The 18,437-nt window shown below is 45.5% G+C and overlaps 1 protein-coding gene across 1 annotated transcript in view; it reads right to left on the reverse strand.

Annotated features, from left to right (window-relative positions):
* TSPAN7 (tetraspanin 7) overlaps positions 1 to 12,734 on the reverse strand; it is a 100,634-nt gene extending 87,900 nt beyond the window's left edge. The window contains exon 1 of the mRNA XM_074149005.1: positions 12,646 to 12,734. Within this exon, the coding sequence (XP_074005106.1) occupies positions 12,646 to 12,726 (81 nt within the window). The 5' untranslated portion in view covers positions 12,727 to 12,734. The remainder of the gene's footprint in view (positions 1 to 12,645) is intronic.
* Positions 12,735 to 18,437: the final 5,703 nt, after the last annotated feature.

Below are 18,437 nucleotides of genomic sequence, written 5' to 3' on the forward strand. Positions count from 1 at the left end.
AATAATCTCTTTCCACAAGCAGTATTCATTAGACTGTTCAGAAATATTACCATCCTTTACAAGCTACCTTAACAGCAGGTAAAACGCAATTTTTATTTCTGCTTGCTATTCCTGCAATTGAAATAAGATGTCAAAGCGAGTACTACATTGTAATAATTATTACAGTCAGGGACTTAAAATAACTGATTCACAGCTGTGCCAAATTTGACCAAACTGTTCCTTAGAGATACTGCTTGACTTGTATTAGTTCTCTGTCTATAAAATGGGCATGTCAACTATTATCTTTTAAGGACTACCACTGGTAAATAAATCCAAAGATCTAGCTTTCTCCTAAATAATTACACAATGCTTCTTATGAACAACAGTATTTGAAGAACAGAGAAAACATAATATACAACTGTCAATGTTGTAAAAACTCCCAACTTATCAACATACAGGGACCAGACAGGCTCCATTTTTTCCCTGAATTTAATCCAAACAACGTGCACTCTGCCATGCCCTCTGATGCCAGCCATAGTACTCAGCATTTATTCATGCACCAGCTGACTCACGTGTGATGTCGCAGTCCACTGTCTCATCCACACATCTACAGATCGAGTCTTTTGCTCTCGTGGTCTTTAGTTTAGGCTTTGTTGTTGTAGAAACTGCAAAATTTTAAACTCAATTCTACCTTGTTTGGGGCCATCTAAGCTTTAGTGGAATCACCATGCTGGAAGAGTGCACATCTTCTTGTGAAATGATGTTGTGCTGCAAAATCAAAGGGCAACCAAAGCCAGTCTAGAGACAGGAGGTGGAACTTAACAAATCTTCTGTCTTGACATAGGATGGGAAAAAAAGGTTCATCCTGCTGAGATATCAATCAGAAGAATGAGTGAAAAACCCTCCCAATCCCAACTCTATGGGAAATCTGTAGGATCCAAGCCAGAATAACCCTCTGTTTCACCAAATCTGAATATTAAGCACGGGCGAGTTTCAAAAACAATCAGTTGACTGCATAAGACAGTCTGGACATACATGGTTCCCACTGATTTTAAGCAGAGCAAGATTGCTTTGCAAGACATTTTATACATTTCACATGGACAAAGCTCTGTCCACCCACATGTACTCATCAATCTCAGCTGATTTAATTCTTCTTAAAATGTCTTTCTATATCATACCCTTTTGCTTACCAGTATTGCACTAACATACAAGATAGAGCAAATATGCTTTCAGAAGGCAAACATTACTGCAACACAGGCTTGGGTGCACAACTGTTTGGCTGGTGAATGCTACTAGAAGAAAAACTGGTTAACTGTCTGTTTCTCATTGATGAGGTGGCTCTTATTTTCATATCAGTAATAGCTTGATTGATTGCCCAAAAGCAAAGACTTAGCAAGAAATTCTTCTTGATATCCTTCATATTTAGAGGTCTGCCATCTTATGTATTTTACATATTTGATGGTGCTGGAAAAAATAGGAAGTCATTTTGGTCTAACACCTGGCATGAAACTGCAAAGCCAAGCACTTCATGAAATTAAAAGAATAAATCAACTAAATGGTTGTGGTTCCGTTATATTCTTGATCATCTGGGGATTGCACTGGTCTAGGAAACAGCCCAGCTCCTTGCTTTAATACTGGCTATTCTTCAGGGTACAGGGATTAATCCTCTCTGCTCCCCCGGCAATCTGAGGTCAGCGAAGGAGGGGGGAGGGAACACTGTAAATCTGATACTTCTGTTAAAAAATAGCTATGGTGCAGCATGCTCAGGTTTCCGTATGACAGCGACCAAGTTTATTTTGTGTTAAACAGCACCCGTTTCTCTGCATAAGTAACACATGTGTATCATGCCAGCTCACAGAAACTGAGGCAACTTTTCCATATCGTTTTGAACAATTTCACTATTTCTCTCTCCCACAGATGTACCTATTTTAAGTACAACCATCTTTCCCGGCAGAAAGCAACTAGCTGTTGCTTACAAAACACAAAACTTCTAGAAGTGGGAGGTTTTATTTTTGTTGCTGGTTTCACTTGAAAACAACGCAATTGCTGGATGAAATACTCAAGTTTATTACCACCCTGCTTGGTCCAGCACATCTTCCGCAGCTTGTAATTCCACAGGCCGGCGAACGGAGAGGGACAGCCACCCCCACCCCATGCCTGCCCACCACAGGGCAGACCCCAGCTGTGGCAGGGACCACCTTGGATGGGGCAAGGACCAATGGTCCTGTCTTGCACGCCTCTCTGGTGAGTGTGCCAAGGTAAACACGGCCGAGGGTGGGTAAGCTCAGCACTACGCAGGGAAATGGTGGGGGCTGAGCTGCCCTTTCCATGCTGGAAAGATGCTCAGCGTAAGCATCGCTTTGAAACAGGGAGACCAAAGGGGAGAAATTTTAAATGGAGTAGTTTTCCTTAAGAAAGCATTTGCTGACGGGCAGAGACAACGGTTGCACCATCCTGCCAGCAAGAGTTTTGCACAAACACTCTGAAAGCTGCACAAAGATCCTGAACGTATTCAGTAAATATAGCAAGGCCTTGCCACCTCCTAGAAAGGGTGTACATGGCCCCAGTCTCACCTGCCATGACAAAAACCTGTAATGCCATCCCCATGAACCATATTTTTTTTTTCTTCTTGAAAGGTGTGACCTTCCATGAGTAAATCCTGATCCCATCCCTTTGCATCCACCCCCGTTTTATGAGAACAGGTAGCAAGGAATATGCTTGGGCTTGGCTTTTATGTTCCAGGAAATAATACTGAAATACCCCTGACAGCTAGCTCCTTGACATCTTGAGGTCCTGATTCTTTCTTCAGGAGTTTTCAAACTGCACTCGCATGTGAAAAAAACCCTAAAGTCTGCGGATGATGCATAGATGGTCTGTAAGTTGTTCTGGGACAAGAAAGATCAATTTAAGCCTCTAGGTCATTTAACCTGCATAATTTAACTCAGCAGTTTTTCCTGAAGTATACTGGAAAGAGAAACTCAGTCACAGATAATACGCAAGCTGATCTCAACATTAGCTAGCAACTGCAAACTGGTTCTGCTTCTACTGACTCAACGACGCAGCTGTACAAAAGAGCACTAACACAGATTCGGTGACCTGTAAACCAAGAGGAAATTAAAAAAAAAAAAAACAAGTCTCCAAACATGCAATAATATCAGCTGCTGTTTTTCTGTAAGACATTATTTTACAGGTAAATTGAATCACGCTCTGTCTGCAATCAGTGCACACCACAGAGCAGTAAGTCCTATATCCAGCACAGGGCAGCTGCACCAGTAAAAATGATCCCAGCAATGAGATGCAGCCATCAGGGAGAGCATCAAGGTACTGACCTATCTTTGCTTTTGTTTCCTCTTTGTTTTCAATGGGAAACAGAAGTGACATGCACTTAATTATGTTATCATTGCAAGCCTAATTAGAACCAGTTAGATGTTAAGTACTATTGAAGTGAACCGCATACAGGAGGATTGAGTTTCCATCTTATCTTCTGTTAATACATACCTGGAAAGTGTCCTTTCTTTTATCTTAACCTATTCTTGCAAGAATAAAAGCCACAACTTTCCTATCCGGTGTTTTGATTGTATTTTGATGCAGTGGTGGCAACAGCAGGTTGCAATGAAAATGCTTTGGCCAGGAGACTATTAGGGAACACAAGAGAAATCATGGGGTCTTCCCCCTTCCCTTTGACCATAGGAAATTTGCAGCAATCCTCCATCTCAAATAGCTTCTGGAATTGATGTGCACGTATTTCCATAAACTGTATACAATGTCCTTTGCATTTTCTTTGGTCAGGTCAGAGTAGAGCATTTGGACAGCCCCAGGCAAGGTGCACACTGTCATGCACCTTTGTGTTGCCTTCTAACATGGGCAAAAATGCCAATCCAGGCATACATCCCTGCAGACGCATGGACCCACTGGCCCCTAGGTCCCCCATCTCTGCTATAGACTTTCAATTCTGGTTGGGCCCCGAGCCCCAAATAGATATAACTTTGAAGCCAACACACTGTGAGATCTTCAAAAGGGCAAGCCTTGGTTCTGCCTAATTGGACTGATACAACCCACGGTGCCATAAAGGGGCCTAAGTTTCAAGTCCAGCTGTGAAAAAGAACATTGATGTTACCTGGCATATTCACGAAATTCTTGTTTCTTCGCAAACTTCATTTTTATTTTTTTTTTAGGATTTCCCAAATCACCGACACTTTCCATCCCTGCGAGGACTACCTCCATCAAAAATTTCAGGTTTTGATATAGCTCCCATTTATTTTTAGAAGCATACCAAATGAGCACTTTTTCATATTCTGTTGCCAAAAAATGCTGAAAGGAAATTTCTAAACACTATAAAGTTGTTGCCAGATGGAGGCCAACCCATCGGAAACTCCATCCACATGATAAATGTTTTTTTAAAACTTACCAAAGGAATAAAACAGATAGTACAGCTGAAACTTCAGTTGCAGGGAATGTACTTAGGCCCTTGCAATAAGAATAATTTCTGGTGTGTTAGGGGGGAATTGTAAACATACCTTGCTGGTGGCGTTCAGCACAATTTTCTGTTCCCATGTACTATATTCTCTGAAGTGATAGCTATAATCCGGTAAGGAACAAGACCCCGAAGAACTTGTTAGCTTCACTGATAACTTCAACCCTGTGGCATCAGCAGGTCTGAGCTTCTCACTTCTCTTCAAAGGCATTAAATCACTGAGTGGTTATAAGGGTTATACAGCAGGGGCTTCCTTCACTTCCCAGCTTTAGGGAAATGTACGTGCGTGCTCCTCTTCCTATGGTGTTCACAGGCTTCCAGCCTCTCCTCTTCTCTCCTTCTTCTCTGCTGGACCAGATAAGCAGACCAATCCTTTCCTTAGGTCTGCTCCCAAGATCCACAGACTTTTGCAAATTAAGTCCAACACCTCATTATTCATACCACCGTATTCTCTGAGCAAATAAACTCTTAAAAAAAAAGCTGCTTGAATATAAAAAAAGAAAAAAGAACCTTTCAGCCTGATCCATCCAGATCCACATGCAGGCCAAACCAAACCCAACCTCTTCTCAAAGCTCACAGCAAATAACTCCCAGAAAGAAACGACAAGACACCATTTTAGCCTTCTGCCCAGACTGGGCTGCTCCTCAGAGTCCTCCTGCCTTGTGGTGCATCCAGCCTGGCCTCTGGGAGGGGGTGGCTGTGGGCATCGCATAGTGACCAGTCACCACCTGCACTCAGCATGGAGATTCAGAGAGATGGGGAAAGCGAGAAACGGAGAGGGAAGGGGGGGCTGCTTTCTTCTTTTAAGGCTTTTAGCACTGTCTCCAGAATCATATAGACAAAAAAAAAAGAACATCTGGAAAGCAGCTTGCAAAACACTACATGGAAATTACAGCAAAATTAATATTAATAGCATCGCTTCCATTCTTTTATTACAGCTCCTAAAAAGTCCTGTGGCCTAGTCCCAGAGCTCAAAGAACCAGTTCAGCTACGAAATAACGATAATCCAGTAAGACATGCGCGTGCCATGCTTCAGAGTCCCTTTAGTGCAGGAGAAATTTAAATGCTTCCCTCTTATAACCCAGAACTGTTGTAAAGACAGAAAACGTGTCAGCCATCTGCCCACCCCGCTGAAAGAGAGCTAAGATGGAAAGAGGCCTGCTCCACCGATGCGAGGGACCTATCCTCTGAGAGATGGTTAAATGCTAATTAATAGTGATGAGCCTAAAGAAATAACATTACGCAAATAAAAATGGCCTTACAGTAACTGCCATCTGCTCCCTGTAGTCACCTCTGGAGTCTTGCACTTTATTCTAAAGATTCAGTCATCTAGGTTTGCAAGACGCTGAGGTCAACAGGATTTTCACCTACAAACTTGGTGGATGCAGAACAGACTCAGCGCTACAGCAAAGCTAGCATCTCCGTAGGAAGTATAATTGGACGTAAAAGGCACATGAAAGATTGAAGGAGATGTTTCTGCAAGCTCACATGCACAAAGCGCGCTTCCAGATATTCATCTGTTAACTCATTGGAACATAAATTTATGGGACAGTTGCAACAACCGAAGAAATGATGATAAAAATCCAGAGATGGAGAAAACTAATGGTACCAGGTAACCTAATCTACCTCCCTGACAGCACAGGGAATTGATAAATAGTCACATAATCAGAGATAAAATCAGGTTCTTGGATCCATTTTAAATTCCCTTGGTTTACCTATGATAATCGCCTCCGTTTCCTTGACAAGCAAGGCTGGTATGAACCAGCATCCGAGAAAAAGGACTCTGCTGCCTCCTCAACAGAAGAGTGCTAACAAGGCCTCCCCAGCACCCTTCCCTAGAATTTGTATTGACACCGCTTAGGCCACACAACAGGTTTCTTAGAGCAGGAGCGAACCCTAAACAGCCGAAGTGTTTACTGCACATACAGCAGTTCTCCACCACAGCCTTATCTCAGCACCTGTGGAAGAGCAAGGACTTCTGCTGCTGCTTGTTTATGAATGCATCCTCCGTCTTCCCAAACATAACTGAAACACTTCGAGTCACCCACTGTCCCTCTTCACCAGTCCAAACTGACCTGTTAACGTGACCAAGTTACCATCCCCAAACTAGAGAACGCTCCAGACACAAACGCCAAGGTCAAGGTGTAGCAGGGACCTCGGCGAAACGTAAGCATAGTTACACAAACAGCAAGAAAAGAAGGAGCATTTAGCTGCCAGCAAAGTCAATTACTCCCTTAAATGAGGTCTACAATGCTAATTTGTACCATCCACGCACGGTTTCCAGAATGGGCATCAGCAATGCAAAAAACTACACCAGCTTGCCTACTCCAAAATACACAAGCCGACCGCACTTGTACAACCAATTCCCTGCCCAGGAGAAGAGCAGCCTGAGACCTTCACAGTGTCTGAAGGCACAACCGCTGCTCCATGGCAGCCTTCCCCCCGCGCTATCCCACCCGTGGGACTGCCCCACATCTCCTCCCAGCACACCTGCAAGTGCAGCCCAGCACTCCTGATGGAGCCCAACTGGAAGTCACGGCTCTATCTTCCCTGGTGACTCGCACTTATGAGAGCTGTCATGCTGGCATGACTCTCCTCGGTTAGGACTGTCATTAAGGGGGTTTTAGGCCACAGCTGTTGTAAAAACAAAAAATCCCACCAAAAAAACTCCTGCAAAACTAAGCCAAGTCAGGTAAGCACCCCAACAGGGAATTTAGAAAGCTGACTCTGGAGCTATGTTTTTAAACACCATCTAGCTACCTTCTTTTTTTTTTTTTTTTAATTCTGTTATTTATTTAGCCAACAGAATTCACCTTGGGCTATGCTCACAAGAAAACACCATTATCTTTAATCTTTCATGTATGTCATTATAAGAACAGAATGGGAAACAACTGACTTAAGGAGGCAGAGGCATGAGGTTTGTGCCTAAGCAATGGAGCACTTCAAATCCACCACGATGGGGATATCACACATTTTTGAGAGTGCAGTTTTTCTGAATTTCAGGTAACTTAAGCACAAACAGTAAAATTTCTTAGCAAAAACATAGCAATGATGACTTTGCGGTCAACAGAACCAGCAAAAGACTGAGAAATCTAAAATCTAAGCTACGTGGGAAAGCCAAAACATTTCTCAAAATATTTCCTTTAAAACTGTCTTCTAACAGATATTAACAAAATTTAAAAGAAACAACAAAAGCATGGCAAGCAAGAGATATTAAAAAGACCAAACTCATGCAGAAACCAATGCAGAAGCACTGGAAAGAAGTTCTGGGGCAAAACCCAGTAATTTCAGCGACCCAGCTGGACGTTCACAGTGAAGATGACTAATGTCACTAGTAACTCAACGGGACACACAAATTTAATCCCATATTATAATGCAAGGCTCGAACGGCTGCATTTGAAGATGGGTCAGCAGTTCAGCCATAAATCTGTGTTACAGAGCAGGCCATCGTGCTTGCTCTTTATCTCAGGCGTTTCCCAGAAAACGGCTTTTGTGAGCTCCTGAAATGGTGAGCAAATGTCACCTCCACCCTATCACTGCAGTGTGAGGACCAGGAGCCACCCGCCTCGATGCCACAGCCGTCACCAGTCCCCCCGCCACCCACCTCCTTTTTGGGGAAGCCTGAGAGTAGGGGGAGATAGGGGGTTGGCTTCTCCCAAGCAGAGACCGTTTCTCCCCACACCCCACATGCCTGAGGGAGCCTGAGCCCCCTGTTATTCATGGAGACATCTTCTGAACACTTGAGCCCTCCATGCCAGTGACACCACATTCCCACGGCCACCAGAGGTACTGGGTAAAAGAAGATGAATGATATGGAAATGTGAGATTTCAAGCTGGTTTAAAATCACAGTACCAGCTGTGGCCTTGGAGCCAAGCAACACTCACTTGTCCCACCATACTCTGGTGCATGGCTCTCCTGCCACCTGCTAACCTCCAAGGGGTCATACCAGGATGCACAGGTCCATTTTCCAAGCGATAAAAACTTGGAAAACTAAACTACTAGTATTGCAAATAGGTATCTTAGTTGTGATTTTATCACATAGCAAAAGACAAGCCAAGTTCTAAGAACTTAATTTAGTATCCAAAACATCAACCTTGGTCGGAAGATGCTCTTCAGACCAGTGAGCCACCTTGGAAAAACATCTGAATGGAGATTCTACTTATAATTTTTTATTACATCAATTAATGGTAAGGATCCCCACACCAGCAGGACAGCAGCACTCATTTGAGTGCCAAGTGTCTCACAGGGCCTGAAATTGGAAGCTAATTGCTCTGTGTGGTGCCTCTTTGGGGCAACAACAAGCTTTGCATGGAAGATGTAACCCATTTTCGGCAGCCCCATAACTCTAAGGACCAGTGTGTGCACCTTTAAAGCTCCCTTCCAAAACACATTGGGGCAGGCTGTTAATTTGATAACAAAATATATTTCAAAGCCTAGAATGAAATATTAAGTACACATACATTTTAAAACATAAGATCACTTAAGAACTAGATAAATATAAGGTACTGAGGGGTGCTTAAAGGTTTCACTCCCCTATAAAAAATTCATTTTGAATTCTAATCCAAAATTCATCTTCCCTTAAAAACAAGACAGGTTTTATCTCAGCTTTCTAAGCAAGCAATTTATGATACCCAGAAGGAAAAAAATAAAAATAGCTAACAGCCAAGCAGTGCTTTTACTGCCTTTTTTTAATCTACTAGTTCCAAAGTAGATGCATTCAGTACAGAATTCTGATTAGGAAAAAAATGGCTGTTGAATTTTTATTACTACGTCCCTTAAGGACCAAAAGCGGTAACCCTAGGCATTTAATGTGTACTATGAATAACAATACATATGAGCACATAAAAAGCTTGTTATCTCTGTTTATGGAATTTTTTTACCATCTTGATACATTCACGGAAAGAAGTTGGTAAGTACGGTGAGGGGGAGGAGAGGAAGCAAATACCATTAAATAAAACCTATTTGGAAAGGAACAAGCTACGCAGGACGAAATTTGAACGAACCATGTCGCTTCATTACCACCCTGCAGCTCCCATGTAGTCAGTGGAGCCTCGTTTAATGCTTATGCTAAAAGCCTTCATCTATGTACACCTCACCCATTGATACAAATGCAATTCATATTTAACCCTGACAAATAATCACTTATGATAGAAATGTTCTGCATACATAGATTTTCTTCTTTTATAAACAGTGTAAGCACAAAGAAGTCCTTCTGGATGCTTCAAAACAGCTCACTGGATTCAAAGAAGCATCTTCTCTCCCCGTCTCCTCACATCACAATCCATAACCGCCTGGCCAGATATCCAAAGGGTTTCCACCACGTACCTCCCTGTCACAGCACCACTTTTCTCCGTGTTTTATACTGCAACTTCATCCTCACAGCCAGAAAAAACCCCTTACAAACTGCAGCTAAGCAACGCAGGGCTTTCTCCTTCAGAAATTAGCTTACAACCTCTCAAAAAACCCACGGGTAAGCCATCGGAATAAAATTCTACAAACCAGCCATTTGTGGCACTGGCATGTTTTCCTTCTGGTATTTAGATAAGTCCAAGAAATAAATTTTTAAAACAGTTCCTCCTATTGAATCCTTCCCATATTTTCAGCTCTGAGAATTCACAGGGACCGAATTTGAGTTACACTGACTCCGGAGCCAGCAGCTTGTGAGAGTAAAAAGAGCACCCCCAGAAAATAATGGGGGAGGGGGGATGAGGGGGGGGGTGAGGGAGTGGGACAACTCCACGCATCCCTCAGCTCTCAAACTTGCCTGTAAAAAGGAAATGAGGATACGGCCAGGGCACACCATGTTTCTGCTCTACTCACGGCAATAGGTGCAGCCTTGCTCCAATTTACACTAAATGCGTTGACTCAAAGCCCAGAAAGCGGGCAAAAATGTGAATTAGTTTTTGTTCTGTGCTAAAAGGAAGAACTGACGAAGACTTAGGGTCTGCTGTCAACTACTCTGGACTTTTAGGAAGCCCTTTGTTGTCTTCTCCCACTGAGATGTGCCTGGGTTTCCCTAGGTTGGTGCCTTGGGAAAAGAGATGCAACAGCAAACATGATGGAAAAGAAATTCGTTCTCATTTGTTCACGGTTGCAGGACCCTGTCTCAGACCTTTTATCTTCTTCCTCCTTTTCCAGGCTCAAGAAAGAGGCCAAACAGACAAACACCCTGACGGCTGTTGGGTGTTAAGTAACCGTAAGAGCCACATTAGTGGGCCATGCCCTTGGAAAAGACCGGGACACAGGGGAGCCTGACAAACAGTTCAGAGGAAAAGAACTCGCGCTGGAGCATCCCACCAGCACAGACGCATTGCCGTAGCCCAGACCAGAGCTCAGCTGTGTTACTTGCCCAGTGAGGTCCCAGCTGTCAACCTGGCCTGGCATCATGACAGCCTACAGCGCAAATGCCCTTAGCCAGCTGCTTGGCTCAACGTACAATTCTCTCTTTTTTAATGAGATTAGCGTTCGTGAAATGTGCTAGCTCGACGGGCAGGCCGATTTAAGTCCTCTGTTTATTCAGGCTACAGCAGATACAGCGGTCACTTTTAAAAAGACGCAATCTGAAAAGACAGAACGAATTCACCAGAGCTCCTGCAGTTGCTCTTTAATCACAGGATGAAGGGAGGGTTCTTGTAGATCCGTTGAGAACAGGGCACTGGAAAGGATGAATCTTTAAATTGTGACAAGTGTATAAACTTAGCGACCTACCTCCTTGAGACTACCGCGAAGGATCTATTTGCCAACAAAAAAACCCAGCAGATTATTCCGGCTTGCTATCCATTTCAGTCGTCACACATCTGCTGCGGTTACCACCAAAATTGTTTAAAAAGAAGGGGAAGTATGTTAAATGCTGGGGGGGGGTGAGAGGGAAGGGGGATGAATAATGCAGAGGTACTGCCATAAGTATACATTATCAAAATGACTTTTGGTTACGCTTTTTTTTTATTATTATTATTAAAAAAATAGCCTACGAAGTTAAAGTTGAAACAGGAAAAGTCAAATGTTTACTATGAAGATGTAAAACATCATTGCCATGAATAAGCAATTCTTTGTTCAGAATGCATTTTTAAGCAGAATTATGAAGATCTGAGCTACTCCTTTTCACTTTTCACAGCATCAAGCTATTAAAAGGATAATACACAATCAGCTTCCCTTGCTAGGAAGTGACAAATTCGCTTCGGTGTATTGTATCCATGACGTGCAGATTACGGTCCACAGCGGGGCCATTATCATCTGTTGTCACCGTGCACCATTAAAAGGTCTTTAATCCGCCAAAAAAAAAAAAAAGCCGCCAAAATACGCCGCTGACGCCCGGGGATCTGCTGAGTAACGGGGCCAGGATCGCTGCGAACATCCCCCCCGGCCCCCGGGGTCGCCTGAACAACCCGGCTCTCCGCCCCCCCCATCCCCCAAGTCAATCACTGCGACTCAATTAATGTATCTGGGTCATAAAAATGGTTTACGGGCGCCGGAGCCGGGTTACGAAACGCAGCGCGGCGGCTACACCGGGCGGCGGTCGGTGGGGCGGGCGGTCGGTAGCCGCCGCCGCCAGGTAAAGAGCCGGGCCGAGCACCGGGGGGGCGGCGGGGAGAGTTCGGGGGAAGGCGATGGAGATGCGGCAAGCAGCGGGGCCGCCCCCTCAGCCCCCCGCCCCCGTCCCCGGTCCAACCGGCCGGGGAGGCGGCGGGGAGGGGGGCGGCCACCGCGGCAGGCGGGGGGACCCCCGCAACTTTCACCCGCGGGGGTATTTGCTGGCCGCAAGAAGAGGCAAAAAAAATATTATTTTATATATATGTGCGTGTATATATATGTGTGTGTGTATATACGTGTGCGTGCATATATATATGTGCGCATATATATATGTGTGCGTATATAGATGTGTGTGTATATATATGTGTGTGTGTATATATGTGTGTGTATATATATGTGTGTGCACATATATATATATGTGTGCAAATATATATCTCTCTCTCTATCTGTGTGTATGCACATATATACCCCGGCATCAACAGAACCACGTCCCCCCACGGCACATCGGTGACATCCCAGCGCAGCCCCCGCCGCCCGCCCTTACCGGCCCCACCGCTCGCCCCGGGGCAGGTGGGGGCCGCGGCCGCCGCGGGGGTGCCCGGGGGCCCTGCCCGGCGGTGGGTCGGTGTCCGCGCCCGGCGCCGCGCCCCGCCGCACTCACCCAGAAGACGAAGGAGTAGATGATGAGGAGGGTTTTCAGACACGTTATCACGGGTTTGGTCTCCATTCTCCTCGATGCCATAATACTGAGATCCCGGCTGCAGGCTGGGCGCGGGAGGAGGAGGGAGGAGGGAGGGAGGCGGGGGGGGAGGCGGAGGGAGGTGAGCTCAGCGCCGGGCTCGCCCCGCCGCCGCCGCCACTGCCACCGCCCGCCCCGCCGCCAGGGGGCGCTGCCCGCGGGGCGCCGCTGAGGACGGGGGGCGATGCGAAGGAGGGGGCGGCTCGGCCGGCGGCCCCGGCGCTGCCGCTGCCGGTTCCTCTCAGCGCTGAGTAGAACCGTAGAATCATAGAATGGTTTGGGCTGGAAGGGACCTTAAGGATCATCTAGTTCCAACCCCCCTGCCATGGGCAGGGACACCTCCCACTAGAGCAGGTTGCTCAAAGCCCCATCCAGCCTGGCCTCGAACACGTCCAGGGATGGGGCATCCACAGCTTCCCTGGGCAACCTGTTCCAGTGCCTCACTGCCCTCCAGTAAATAATTTCTTCCTGATACCTAATCTAAATCTCCCCTCTTTCACGTTAAAACCATTACCCCTTGTCATATCACTATGTGCCCTTGTAAAAAGTCCGTCTCCGGCTTTCTTGTAGGCCCCCTTCAGATATTGGAAGGCCGCAATAAGGTCTCTCCGGGGCCTCCTCTTCTCCAGGCTGAACAACCCCAGCTCTCTCAGCCTGTCCTCACAGCAGAGGTGCCCCATCCCCCTGATCATCTTCGTGGCCCTCCTCTGGACCCGTTCCAACAGGTCCATGTCCTTCCTGTGTTGAGGACTCCAAAGCTGGACACAGTACTCCAGGTGGGGTCTCAGGAGCACAGAGTAGAGGGGTAGAATCACCTCCCTCGACCTGCTGGCCACGCTTCTTTTGATGCAGCCCAGGATGCAGTGGGCTTTCTGGGCTGTGTAACCCAGATGGGCTGAAACTTCATTTACTGGCGGGGAAGAGGGTTGTGACTGCAGGGCACCAGACTCTATCCCCAGGGTGAAACTAGCTGAAATATTTTTGGAGGGGGGAAGGAAGGAGGTTTTGAAAGATTTTGAGGTTTTGAAAGATTAAGTGAATCCACCTGCACATACTCCCCACCCCAGCAGCCGCCATTGCGTGTGAAGATGCTGACAGCAGTCATGAGTTGGGTGGCTTGGGGGGCTTGGAGAGATGGGGCTGGAAAGTCAGAACTGGACAGGGAATTGCCCACATGGGAGAAAAATGTCTTTTCAGTGTCATGACAAAAATTTGCGTTTGTATTCAAGCTGCAAGGATCTGGAGGCCACAGCAAATGCAAGTACCAGAGGCTTCACAGTGCTTTGCTTAGAGCCATGCAATATGGGTGAGCTGGGCTGTGCCCAAGAACAAGAGCTTGCACTGGATCCATTCAACGGCCCAGGGCTCCTCCAGTTCTACACCTCTGATACCCCTCTCTCGGGCAGCTCCACTGCACGGAATTGAGTTGAGACAGTAGGATTTATGGATGTTGCCTTACAAGAGCAGGTCATGAAGCTGGGGTGCTGCTGGAGCCTGGTCCCTAACCTTGGCTTCACTTCAGCCTCGATTCTGAACTCTGTCCTAAAACTTGTCTGACATTGAACCCCAGCCTAAACTGATCAGAAACCTTGTACTTATAGACTCATAGAATCTTGGAATGGTTTACTTTGGAAAGGACCTTAAAGACCACCTAGTTCCAACCCCACTGCCATGGGCAGGGACACCTCCCACTAGACCAGGTTGCTCAAAGCCCCATCCAGCCTGGCCTTGAACACTTCCAGGGATGGGGCATCCACAACTTCCCTGGGCAACCTGTTCCAGTGCCTCACCGCCCTCATAGTGAAAAATTTCTTCCAGATATCTGATCTAAATCTATCCTCTTCCAGTTTGAAGCCATTCCCCTTCATCCTATCATTACACGCCCTTGTAAAAAGTCCTCTCCAGCTTTCTTGTAGGCCCCCTTCAGATACTGGAAGGCTGGTATAAGGTCTCCTCAGAGCCTTCTCTCCTCCAGGCTGAACAACCCAAACTCTCTCAGCCTGTCCTCATAGGAGAGGTGCTCCAGCTCATCTTATCATCTGCTCCAGCTTATCATCTTCTTCTGCATGTCTTTGAGACCCTGAGCTTCAGCTGGAACAGACCTGTCTCGTCTCTGCTGGGCCAGGATGGACCTTGAGCGGCAACAGACTCTGGAGAGAGAACAGACCTCCGGAAAGAGCCACCTTCTCATTATTGTCGCTGCAGCTACCAGCCCACCGGAAAATCCATCAAGGGATGGACAACAAAGAAATAACCATATTAGTCTAGGAATGGAAAGGGGACTGATCCAGCAGAGCCCTGGCAGCAGAGCAGCAGTGTGGGTCTTGCCAGCCTCCCCTGGGTGGGGACAAAAGAGGCTTGTGGTGTGGCTGCCTTCAGGAGAAGCATGGCCAGAATGAGCGTGCAGATATTCCTCGGTAGCCCGAACTGCTGCACAAAGCCCATGGGCAGGCATGGAGGGAACGCTTTCAGATTTTCCTTTCACATTTTGGAGGAGGGTATGCTGGCATGGGAGTGAACTCTAGGGCACGGCATGCCCCTCCTAAATGGTACGCCTCCACCCACCCCCAAACAGTGCTCCGAACTATAGCTTTTACTGCATTGAAATCGAAACAGGGTCAATGCTAAGCATCGTATCTCCTCAAGCTACAAAAACAATGTAGTCTGTGCAGCTGAGGCATATCAAAGTGATGAACCAGACTTTGCCATTCAGAGGACAGTGTTTAAAAACAGGAAAAATGGTCCCCGAGCAAGTGCTTTTGTAATGTGCAGAAGTTTTGCCATGAAGACTGCCGCAAGGTTTTGCTGGGTTTGACTTATGACTTCCAGAGTTGGTTATTTTAATGGATAGCCTACTGTTTCCCAAAACAATGAAGGCATTTAAAGGATGCTTGGAGGGAGAGTATTCTGCAGGAGATACTGTTTTTTGAAGCATTCACCACTTTTGTGGAAAATTCAGATGACAGGTGCATAAATCTTTATTGACTTGGCCATTAAAATGTAAATAAGTGCAGTAACTGCAAAAAATTATATTGACACTAACAACAGTTATAAATACTCTCTGTACAAAAGTTACAGTAAAATTTTTGACAGCAAATAGCTAAGCAAGAGCGGGAGAAACTTATCTTCCTGCCCCTCACGCATGGGCTGTAGAAAAGATAAATGCTGCTGTCACAGGCCAGGGGATAGTAACCATTTATTTCAGTAGCTGTGGTTGTACCTCCCCTCCACTTTGGGTGTTTTTAAGACAGCGTGAAACAAAATATAGTATCAACCAGAATTTAAATATCCAGCCAACAGAAAGCATGTATGGCTATCTTAGTAGATGCTGATTTTGACAAAGGCAACAGCTCACATTTTTTTGCCAATAGTGTACAATTTTGGGTCACTCCGTTTTGTAGCGCCTAACTTGAGATATTTAAGGTGCCTCGGCGTAACCTTAGGCACCCAGAGAAGTGTTCACCTCTAAAACATTGGCTTGCATTGCTTGGCAGGGAACAGTGGAAACTAAATGACCAGTGTTCCAAAGAGGGTGTCATCTCCAGCTTCCTGGGAGTATTGGTTGTGTCTTCTTCCGTTTCACACTTCCAGGGGCAGAGTTACAGCAGCGGGGCTTAGGAGAAGGTCAAGCTGCTCTTGCAAGAGACATCAGCCAATGAGTCTTCTCACAAGGATGATGTCCTGAGAACCGAGAACCAGATAATCCATGTTATCTCCATCTGAACTCACAGTCTCCTGCTGAGTCTGTCTTTGGAGGAATGCTGAGTTGCTTTTTGACATACAGTCAAGCAGCGTATACTTTATTGGATGTAGATGCAAATTTTGGATTAAAAATGAGAATGCCTGAACGGAGCTGGACATAAATCTGCCTGGTTCCAGCAAATGCCGTTAGAATATGGCAAGAGCACCAAGCTATCAAACATTTTAGGCTTAAATGGAATTACTGAAAAATTGTTAGCCTTCATGTGTCCATTGGAAACACATTTAACTTTTAAAATTATTTTATCACATTTCTGCAGATTTCGGAGTGCAGATTTTCAAGTATTCCTTGAACCAAAATAAAGCAAGTTTTTCTAGAGGAAAATACATTTTCAGTTCTGTAATCCATATTTGCAAAGTTGGGAACATAATTGCTCTTCACATCTCCCCACAGAGAGAACATTCTTGTAGTTATTCAAAACAGGACATTTTTGCCTAGCTGTGTCATTTGAAAAATATTTCTTCAAAACACCAGAAGTTTGCAGGGATTCTTCTGACAATCAGTGCCCATGAGCTCCCTTTTCTTCATAACGCACAGGGAATATCCTCTTTCTTGACAAGTCTACCTGCAGCACATCGATCTAGAAGAGCTCCTTCAGCTCACAACAGGAGAGCATCACATTGCAGAAAGTGAGAACGAGGACTGCCATCCTTACCTGAAGCTGACGTTGGTTATTTGGTGGTTAAATAGAAACTTTCTGGGGAAAGTGGTGGAAAGAGGTAAACAGCCATTGTAGCAAGTGTGATGAGGCTTCTCACCCTTCTTCAATTATAGCACATGTAATGAAATGTGGTGCTTTCTTCTCTTGGTGCCCACTCTGGCCTTCCCCAGATTGCCTGTGGTGCTGTTGAAGGTAAAGATTGCAACCTCCACTGTCTTTTACTGGGCATTCAAGCTTACCATCCACACTCGCTTCATCCTCCCTGGAGATCTCACGTTTGGGTTTTTTTTTCCTTTATTTCATTCCTTCTCTCTCCATGTTGCCTGCCAGTGGCTGTCCTCAGCTGCCGGTACCCGCAGCCTGCCTCAGTCCATTGTATTCCTTGTACCTCTAACAACACAAACTAACCAGTTAGGAGGTCAAAACTGGTACAGAAATTAACAAAACTGAGGTAAAGGTTACACACAGTCCTCCCAGAAGCCAGATAGCAACTAAAAATACCCACTTGTCCTGTTTCACAGAATCACAGAATGATACGGGGTTGGAAGGGACCTCCGGAGGTCGTCTAGCCCAACCTCCCTGCCAGAGCAGGTCCGCCTAGAGCAAGTTGCAGGACTAACTTGGTAATGGACTAATTTGCTTTAGTGCTGTTTTATAATAATTATTAGATGATCAAAGAAGAGCTCTGCCATGCTGTGATGATCCTTTGCCCCTGGATTGTTCCTTGCTACAGGGACAATGAAGTTCTTGATTCTTTGCAGACTTACTTCCAAAGCCTGAGCAGCTTTGTCCCAAAAGCCACCCAACTGTGTGGAGGCAGGAGGGAGTGTGTGGTAGCGGGATGTCCTTTATCCTGTTTCGTTTCAGAGCAGGCATGCAATATCTAGCTTTTATGAGTAATGTCAATATGAATATGCTTTTCATAACTTTTCCTATTTCTCAGCAAATACCTTGATTTAAAAGGGAAATTTCTAGCTGTTTTGTAGGCAGGCACTTCTGATGGCTTGTGATGACTTTCCTGATTACTCTAAAGCTATGCAAAGCGTGGTCTCTGAAGGGAGTGGAATAGAAATAGATTTGTGACTAAGTATAACTACCATAACAGGATAAATTAAGATCACTAGCATTTGCAGAGAAAGGGTGGGTGACTTGGAAAAGATAAGAGGTCAGAAAGCAGAAAAATACACAAAGGGCATACCTATATTATTTCAGGAGAAGCATTGTTACATCTCCAGATGATACAAGTTTTGACACACAGCAAGAAAAATGGAGCCATACAATTTTATAATCTTC

Source organism: Numenius arquata, chromosome 1, assembly GCF_964106895.1.
Source record: "Numenius arquata chromosome 1, bNumArq3.hap1.1, whole genome shotgun sequence".
NCBI lineage: Eukaryota > Metazoa > Chordata > Aves > Charadriiformes > Scolopacidae > Numenius > Numenius arquata.